Below are 9,470 nucleotides of genomic sequence, written 5' to 3' on the forward strand. Positions count from 1 at the left end.
TCTATCAAAATTAGGGCAGTCCCAAAAAGGAGAGATTTTTTAAATTGACCTTGTATCGCTTTTAAAAGTGCTCCCCTCTGGTCAGCATATGAAATAACAAGTGTGTGTAAAATTTTAAAGTGCTCCCCCTCTGGCCAACATATGAAATAAGTGTGTAAGAAATTGAAATGCACCCTTTTGGCCAAAATGTATAAAATAAATAAGTATATGGAGACAATGTCATAACTTGAAGTAAATAATAATATTAGAAAAAATTCAAACAAAATATTAAAAACTACAGATAACTAAGCAGTCTCACAGTGTTGACTTTTTCCTTATAAAATTGGGAACAATTTCTCATATACTTTGTTTCTGTGATTTTTGCAATTTTTTCTCGTAAAATTATTTTTCATATAAAATTCTGACTTTCATCACAATATTGCAATTTTTTTGTTTTTGTAAAATATTGCATTTTTTAGGGCAAATTGTGACATGCCATAATTTTGCCAAGTAAAATTTTGATTATTATTATTATAATATTGCCGATATTTTAAAGTTTTTTTTTATAAAATTGTGAATTTTGCCAAGTAATGTTACGACTCTTATCATAAAATTGCCAACATTTTAAGCTTTCCTTGTAAAATTGCGACTGTTATTGAGTAAAATGGCAACTTGTATCATAATATTGCACATATGTTCAGTTAGTCTTGTAAAATGTTGGCTTGTGTTGAGTAATATTACGGCTTTTATCATAATACTAGAGGTAGGCATTTTTCGGAGGGCCTCAAGAAAGTAACAAATACAAGAACGTGTGTGTGTGTGTGTGTGTGTGTGTGTGTGTGTGTGTGTGTGTGTGTGTGTGTGTGTGTGTGTGTGTGTCCAGGAGGATTTTCTTTGTGGCAAACAAGTATCCTTACAAGACAATGGACGGTTGGGGCAACATCCAAAGCAATTGTTAGAAATGACTCCCATCTAAATAATGGAAAAGGAAATCAGTCAGCCACAGGCAGCATGAAATGACATTTTTTTGTCATGTTTAAATCAGATAAGCTTCTCACCAGTCACAGAAAAGTACCACGCATTAGAATTATGTTTGAATGATATTCTAGTTTTTATTAGAAATGGCTACGACAACGCATTATTGCATTCAACCGTCCATTTACGAGCTCGAGGCTGACAGGGAAGCGAAGAAGAAATTAAACAGCCTTGAAATCCAAGCATCTCCAAGGCGTGTATTTAGCTTTCTTGTTCAGCGTAACTAAGCTGTAAATGCACAGGCCACGTGATATGTCTGCCTTCTATTTGAAATGACAGATGTACATCCCTGCATTATACGTACGCTGTAAAAATCTGCCAGGGTTTCACAGCATTTACCAGTATTTTTTCCGCAGTAAAATTCTGTAACCAAAACGTACTGTGTCAGTACAATAAATGACTGCAAAAATGACGATGCCCTTATATTTCGCAGCAATTAAATGTCATTTCACGGTAAAATACTGTAATCATATAGTCGTCCGTAATATCACAACACATTGCTCTTTAAGATATTTTACAGCAAATTACTGTAAGTAATAGTGTGAAAAATTTTTAGTAAGCTATTTGCTGTGAATTTAAAATATTTTTTTTTTACTGTGTAGCATGTCACTCTGAGGTTCAAAGCGTTCAAACTTATACTAAAATACAGACTTTTTGTCAGAGTACTGTGCAGTAGTATATAGCAAACAAAAACAACATGGAGGTGATTGATCATTTTCCTATTTAAAAAGGGTTTTTTTTTCTACACTTAAGAACCTTCCTTCTGGCCAAAATAACGTGAAATGGTGGTTCTTTTGTCAAAGTTTTGCACAGATTGTTTTACAAACCGCTTTGACCGTTTCTTCAGGATTTGCGCTTAGTATGCGATCTTATTTACGTGCCTCTACTTTGACTGTGTCTTCTCCCTGTCATCTCTGTTGCAGTTTTTAGCACTTCCATAATGAGTCTACTGACAGATATGAGTTAGAAATATACGTTACTTTGTATTACACTGCAAAAAGTCAGCAATCAAAAACAAGAAGAAAAAAAAATACAAAAATGAGGGGAATTTTATTTGAACTAAGCAACATTATCTGCAGATAGAATAAGAAAACCTGGCTTGTCAAGACTTTCCAAAACAAGTAAAATTAACTAACCTTAATGAACCCAAAAATACCTTAAAATAAGTATATTCTTACTAATAACTGTACTACTATGAGTACGTAATTTCTATTCTTTCATTGAAAACAAAACCGGAAATTCCATTTAGCTCTCATCTGTTTTAATATGAGACAATTGTGTCAAAGTCATGATTTTTTTTCCATGTTTGAAATAAGAAATTATTACTTTAAAAAAGTAGTTTTATACTTGTGAGTGTTGATGACACAGCTTTGCAACAGTTGATATTCTAGTTTCAAGCATGTTTTACTCAATATAAGTCATAAAATCTTAGCAACAAGCTATAATATCTTACTGAGATCATTTAGGACCATCACATTTAAAACAAGTAAAACACTAACATAAAATCTGCTTAGTGAGAAGAATTATCTTATGAGACATAAAATAACCAAATATCACCCTTATTTGAGGTATTCAATCTTACTTAGATTTCAGTTTTTGCAGTGTAGAAATGGCAACAGCGGAGATCGCGTGTTTGCACCACAACCTAAGGATGGCAAAAAAAAAAGTATTTGGGAAGGCCATTCTAAAACCTTAATTGTAGCCTGATTTAACCATTCTTTTACCACTTTTGACGTATTTTTGGGGGTCATTGTTCTATTGTAACACCCAACTGCATCCAAGACCCAACCTACAGGCAATCCTCCTTTTTCATTGTCTCATTTACTCTCTGTAAAGCACCAATTCCATTGGCAGCAAAACAGGCCCAGAGCATAATACTACCACCACCATGCTTGACGGTAGGCATGGTGCTCCTGGGATTAAAGGCCTCACCTTTTCTCCTTCAAACATATTGCTGGGTATTGTGGCTAAACAGCTCCATTTTTTATTTCATCTGACATCACATGGACAAAGATAAGACTTTCTGGACGAAAGTTCTGTGGTCATATAAAAAAAAAAAATTGCCGTTTGGCCACAATACCCAGCAATGTTTGGCTGAGAATCACTAAACGAAGATAGGTGCGGTGAACGGGATTCATTAAGTGGTCAGTTAATAGCAGGACGACACAAGAAGAGGAAACCAAAATAGGAGCGCTGGACAAAACATGAACACTAACAGAGGGAAGACAACAAAAACACAGGACATGACCTACAAGCATGAGTCATAATATCCTATACGGTTTGAATTTAAATTTCTGGCACTTTTGTGGATCCAAATACACAAAAACGGGTGACAACGGGCAAAAATTTTTTTTGCACAATAGGTCCTTTAAAGTTGTTTATTGGTGTGTGGTCAAATGTGACATGCTAGCCTACATAATATGGATATCGTCAATGGTTTATGATCATTGTGTCCCAGTGCAAAGTAGACATTTTCATTGATGGCAGCAATGTTTTTCAACCAATCTTGCTCAAACTCGGTCCACTTAAGATGTGTCCACTTGAAGTTCATAGTGGCTTGGCTAAATATCATATAGTTACAGTGAATGTTTTGTTAAGCCTACCGTATTTTTCGGATTATAAATCACAGTTTTTTTCATAGTTTGGGCCAGGGTGTGATTTATACTCTGGAGCGACTTGTGTGAAATTATTAACACATTACCGTAAAATACAGAAGAGGAAGCGGCGCATTGTCTACCTTTGGAGTTGGCAGAGTTGTTTAGAAGAGACACCGAGGAAGAAGATTTCATCGGATTTAGCGATTAGGAGTGATAGATTGTTTGGTAAACGTATAGCATGTTCTATATGTTATAGTTATTTGAATGACTGACCCGTTTTCAATTGGTTATTTATGCATCATATAACATACACTTATTCAGCCTTTTGTTCACTATTCTTTATTTTAAACTGCCTTTCAAATGTCTATTCTTGGTGTTGGATTTTATCAAATAAATTTCCCCAAAAAATGCGACTTATACTTTAGTGCGACTTATGTTTTTTTCCTCCTTTATTATGCATTTTCTGCCGGTGCAATTTATACTCTGGAGCGATTTATAATCCAAAAAATACGGTAGTGAGCACTTTCAATCACTCTGATTTATCTGGTTAAATAACAGCGCCACTATGCGGTCTATTTGTTTGAAAACTAACAGCACAGGCAAGCATGGACCTTTTAGTGTGCATGTCTTTCAAAAGTAGAAGAGTCACCATGGGGTGATTGTATGGCTGGAAGACAAATGTCCTCTTTCGAAAGCTTCCTACATGCTGGACCATTCCTAAGAGGCTTTTCACAGATCAATACATGGGGATTAACAACTAAACATCCAACACACGGTTTCCCTCAGGGGTGAAAACATGCACGTTTGACTTGGAGGACATTTCAATCACAATGGCCTGTCTAGGCTTTGCGTGACGCTGATGATTGACAGTGGTAACGCCGCGCCTGCCATTTGTACGGATTAATCGACAGATTGAGCCGGTCAGCACCTGAGGGTGGGAGAGCTTTCGCATTGTGGGGGCGGTTTAAGGACTCCAGCATTAGCTACACATCTGATTGTGAAATGCGGTGGATTGTGCTGTGGATTTGTTTTTTGTGCCACTCCCTATGCACTGATTTTCGAGTCAATATTTGCGTGGTCTTTTGATGAGATGATATCAATGACTTCCTGCTGCATGAGAACAAAGGACACCATCAAACTTGGAGGCTCCTCTGAAATTAAGTCACACTGATGCCTTTAGGTCGCTAAACAGTCCCCTCCCATAATTATGTATAATAAAATGTAGGATGCTACTTCATCCATGATAAAACAAATTTAATGTTTAATTCTTATTTTTCACCATTATCATTTTCTCACTGAGTACTAAAAACACAAAGTATGTAACATTCCACAAAAATCGGTTCTTCTCTTCACCCCTTTTTTCCAAAATGTTACCTCTCATAGGTGGGTTTTTTTCTATCACATCAAATTGTTTTAAGTACTTCAGAATTAACTAGAATAAATCCAATGACAAAAACACAGAAATAAGGTGCAACGTGGAATATTTAGGATGAGGTTCTGAAATCCTTTTGACATCAGTTAAGCTGATTTAATGCATTATTGTAGCAAATGAAGGTTTTTACAAAGTTTTCCCTTTCGCCCCCAAATCATCCATCCAGCCATCCATTTTCTACCGCTTATTCCCTTCGGGGTCACTGAGCCTATCTCAGCTACAATCAGGCAGAAGGCGGGGTAGACCATGGACAAGTCGCCACCTCATCGGGTTAGTGCATCTGCCTCACAATACGAAGCTCCCAAGTAGACAGGAGTTCAATTCCGTGCTCGGGATCTTTCTGTGTGGCGTTTGCATGTTCTCCCCGTGACTGTCGGTTCCCTCCAGGTACTCTGGAGACATGCACCTGGGGATAGGTTGATTGGCAATACTAAATTGGCCCTAGTGCAGGGGTCGGGAACCTTTTTGGCTGAGAGAGCCAAAAATCCAAATATTTTAAAATGTATTTCCTTGAGAGCCATATAATAACTGAACGTGTGCATTTTTAAGTAAGACCAACATTTCTAGATTATAATAGGTCTCTTATTCTTTGTAATAACATTGTTATTCTGAAGCTAACTGTGGAGGGGGCGTGGCCTGCAGGACTGCAGCGAAGCGGGTTGTTGCCAGGACCAGCCTCGAAATCAGCAACAGGTGCATAGAATGTCCACCTGGGCCTTTTTATCTAATTTATAAGCAGCAGCCAGGAGGAGAGACGGGGTTGGGGCTGGAGCCAGAGTGCGGGCGAGAACGAAAGAGGAAAAAGACAATTGCTGGAAAGCAACTGAGAGACTTATTGAAAAATAAAAAAATATTGTAGCACTGAAACAGGCTCTCATGTCGGTGCTTGGTGGTCTGAAGATACCGCAGGAGGGCAAACCCTAAACTATCCGAAAATAAATAAATCACTTCTTACGCTTTTTACAACTTCTTGAACAAGTGCGGTAGAAAAAAGGATGGATGGATTCAAATGCATGAGCATGTTTTATATTTTGAACATTTGTAACAGTCTCAGCTCAGATTTATCCGATGGCCAGATGCAGTTATCAAAAGAGCCACAGGTTCCCTACCCTTGCCCTAGTGTGTGAATGTGAGTGTGAATGTTTGTCTGTGTTGGATCAAAGGGTATTTATGTAGCCCTTAATCACAACGATCAGATCCCACATCAGGGCAATAAAAAACTCAAACCAATGGGATACAATGAGAAACCTTGGAGGGGACCGCAGTTATGGGTGGGGCGACATGTGCAATAGACGTCGAGTAGATCTAGTTAATAGTGTGAGAGTCCAGTCCATAGTGAGGCCAGTAGGGGAACATCTTTAGTGGAGACAAGTCAGCAGCGCAGAGACGTCCCCAACTGATGCACAGATAAGTGGTCCACCCCGGGTTCTGACTTTGAACAGCTCGAGCTTCATCTGTGGTACCTAATACAGTAATCTCTCCACGCAGGAGAAGGGGCCAGAGCAGAAAAGAGACGGCAGATCAAATGGTCTAAAAAGGTGTCTATTTAAAGGCTAACTAGTTTTAAGATGGGACTTGAATGCTTCTACTGAAAATTGTGCCTCATAATATTTTTTAACAGGTTTTGATTTACACGCTTAGATTTCACCTCGTTTGAGGATCAAAACAATGTGTATGGCACCAGGAGACCTGCATAGGGTGGAAGCTGACAAGATCTGTCGTCAATGCAGGTGTTTCCATGCCCATCCCGGTGATCGGCCTTCACAACGAGGACAAGGTTTTCGTCAATGGCAGCTGTGTGCTCAATGAGGAGCGCTTCATTCTGATTGGCTCCTTCGTGGCCTTCTTCATCCCGCTGGTCATCATGGTGGTGACGTACGGCCTCACCATCCAGGTGCTGCAGAGGCAGGCGACTGTCTTCCTTTGCGAGGCCAAGACGTCCTCCCAGCAGCCTTTGCAGCCACCTGTCATCAGCGTCACCTTGCAGACTCCCACCTTCCACATCCCGCAGATCCAGACGCACGCCCCGCCGGAACCACAAGGTAAGTCTCGGGAAGAAATCGACGTTAAACGCCTGTATTCTTAATTACAACCTCCTTCCAAAGCAGAGCTCAAACCGCCGGCCACGCAGACTCGCCGCAACACGCTGAGCTGCCTAAGGGGGGCGGAGCCTGGCATGCTACTCAGCGTCTCCACGTCAGAGAGCATCAGCATCGTTCCCAGCTCGGATGCCGCGTCGCAGCTGAGCTCTCCGGCCGCCGGGCCCGGGAGGAGCGATGCCTCAGGTTGCCATGGGCGGCGGGGGATGATGCAGGCTATCAAGAACGAGAGGCGGGCCTCCAAGGTGAGAATAACCGACAAGCTGCATGCATGATCATCATTAGTGTGCTCAGTGGTCTGGTGGTTAGAGTGTCCGCCCTGAGATTGGCAGGCCATGAGTTCAAACCCTGGCCGAGTCATACCAAAGACTACGAAAAAGGGGACACATTACCTCCCTGCTTGGCACTCAACATCAAGGGATGGAATTGGGGGTTAAATCCCCAAAAATTATTCCCGACCGCAGCTGCTCACTGCTCTCCTCTCCTCCCAGGGGGTGAACAAGGGGATGGGTCAAATGCAGAGGTCAAAGTTCACCACACCTAATGTGTGTGCGTGACTATAACTTTAACTGTGAACTAACTGACTTTACGATTATCCGCCAGCAGTTTTTCTCGCCATAACTTGGTCTATTGCATCATTTTCTAGAATATTCTAAGGCGTCTCAAGATTATGAAATCTATAGTCCACATTTTTCCTGGTCATCCTTCCTGTAGGTGCTCGGGATCGTCTTCTTCCTCTTCCTCATCATGTGGTGCCCTTTCTTCATCACCAACGTCACCTTCGTGCTGTGTGGCGGCTCCTGTAACGAGTCCTTGCTGCACGACCTGCTCAACGTCTTCGTGTGGGTGGGCTACATCTCGTCGGGGGTCAACCCGCTGGTCTACACGCTCTTCAACAAGACCTACAGGAGAGCCTTTTCCAGCTACATCCGCTGTCGCTATAACGTGGGCACCAATGCGGCGGCGCAGGGCGGGAAGAACCCGCTGGGCGGTGCGACCACGTCGTCGTGTCCCTCGCACGCCGTCACGCCCCTGCTGGCGGACAGCCACAGGAAGGAGGGTGTGGACCGCAACAGTAACTGTCGCAACGGCGGGCGGGGGGGCAACGGGCGGCTAGCGGTCGACTTGGAGGACATCACGGACGACGGCACCCAAACGGGGGGCACGTCGCAGAGCCTCTCGGAGTACCACAACGCGGGCGCCCTGTCGGAGACAGAGCCAGAGACCGAGGTGGAGCAGGAACTGTCAATCATCAGCTACAGCCCCGCCTCCCGGATGCACACAAGCAGCGTGTGACCCTTTCATTGTGAAGGGAATGGCTAGTGAAGGGAATGGCTACACACGACAGACCGCATGTCCCAGAGGGGTCAAAGGGCGCCATTCATATGAATCAAATGTACTTTTTGTTTTGCAAGTGTTCAAACCAGCAAAGGAATGGGATTGTCCTTTCTGAATTAAAAAAAACACACACAAAAAAAAAAACAGTATGGAATTTAAGAGAATCTCTGGTCTGACACCGCCCTCTGGTGGGCAAAGGAGAAGGCAGCAACTCCACCTGCAAGGTCTTTACAAAAAAAATAAAAAAAATTGAGTAAAACGAATAAATAGATAATTATATTAAGTTAGATGAATCAGATATATATATATACTGTAGGTCTTTGTCACATTTGCAGAGTTAAATTTAGGGAAACACAATGGTGGTGCGTCATTCTGGAAACTGGCTTTTGAAAAGGCAGTCAACGTAGAAATCTTCCTCCAGATGAGTTGATGTCGCCTCATTCATGTTTCCCACAGCGGAAGTGACCGGCACCATTTTTATCGGACCAGGAGATCAACGAGCAGCGGGTTAATCAGAATGACAAGCAGGAGTCAGCTGATTTGGATTCTATGCACCTTCTACATGAACCACCACAAGGACTGACGACGGAAAACTTTGTTTGAGCCTTAAAGTCTGCAGGAGGAAGGGCTGATCACAATGTCACTGTTTTTGTGGCGGCTAATGGACTATAAGTGTTTTGTTTTTTCCTAAGTGTGAGACAGGGGAGGTGCAGCAGTTTGGGAAAAATAAAGATATACATCTTTTTCAAACCCTCAAAGATTACTATATCTATGTCAGGAGATTCCAAACTTTATTCCAGCGAGTGTCTCTTCCAGAAAGGATATGGGCGATATACAGAGACACATTTGATACGTTTTGTACTTTAAAGATGCTCAAACTAATCCAATGGCATGCTAAGCTAACATAATAAAACACTGACATATTTACCGATTATCCCAGCAGGCAGAAGACATTAAAACAACGTTGAGAACTTGTTGAATTAGGTCCTG

General features: G+C 41.6%; 1 protein-coding gene across 5 annotated transcripts in view; it reads left to right on the forward strand.

The window, feature by feature from the left end:
* Positions 1 to 9,238, forward strand: part of htr2cl1 (5-hydroxytryptamine (serotonin) receptor 2C, G protein-coupled-like 1) — a 225,008-nt gene extending 215,770 nt beyond the window's left edge. For 4 of the 5 annotated variants that reach the window (XM_061913502.1, XM_061913504.1, XM_061913503.1 and 1 more), the window contains 3 exons: positions 6,774 to 7,085; positions 7,149 to 7,387; positions 7,857 to 9,238. In XM_061913502.1, coding sequence (XP_061769486.1) covers positions 6,774 to 7,085; positions 7,149 to 7,387; positions 7,857 to 8,438 — 1,133 coding nt within the window. In that variant the 3' untranslated portion in view covers positions 8,439 to 9,238. The remainder of the gene's footprint in view (positions 1 to 6,773; positions 7,086 to 7,148; positions 7,388 to 7,856) is intronic. The other variant, XM_061913506.1, reaches the window with a different exon arrangement.
* The last annotated feature ends 232 nt before the right edge of the window (positions 9,239 to 9,470 follow it).

The sequence above is a fragment of the Nerophis ophidion genome, linkage group LG10 (assembly GCF_033978795.1).
Source record: "Nerophis ophidion isolate RoL-2023_Sa linkage group LG10, RoL_Noph_v1.0, whole genome shotgun sequence".
NCBI classification, from domain to species: domain Eukaryota; kingdom Metazoa; phylum Chordata; class Actinopteri; order Syngnathiformes; family Syngnathidae; genus Nerophis; species Nerophis ophidion.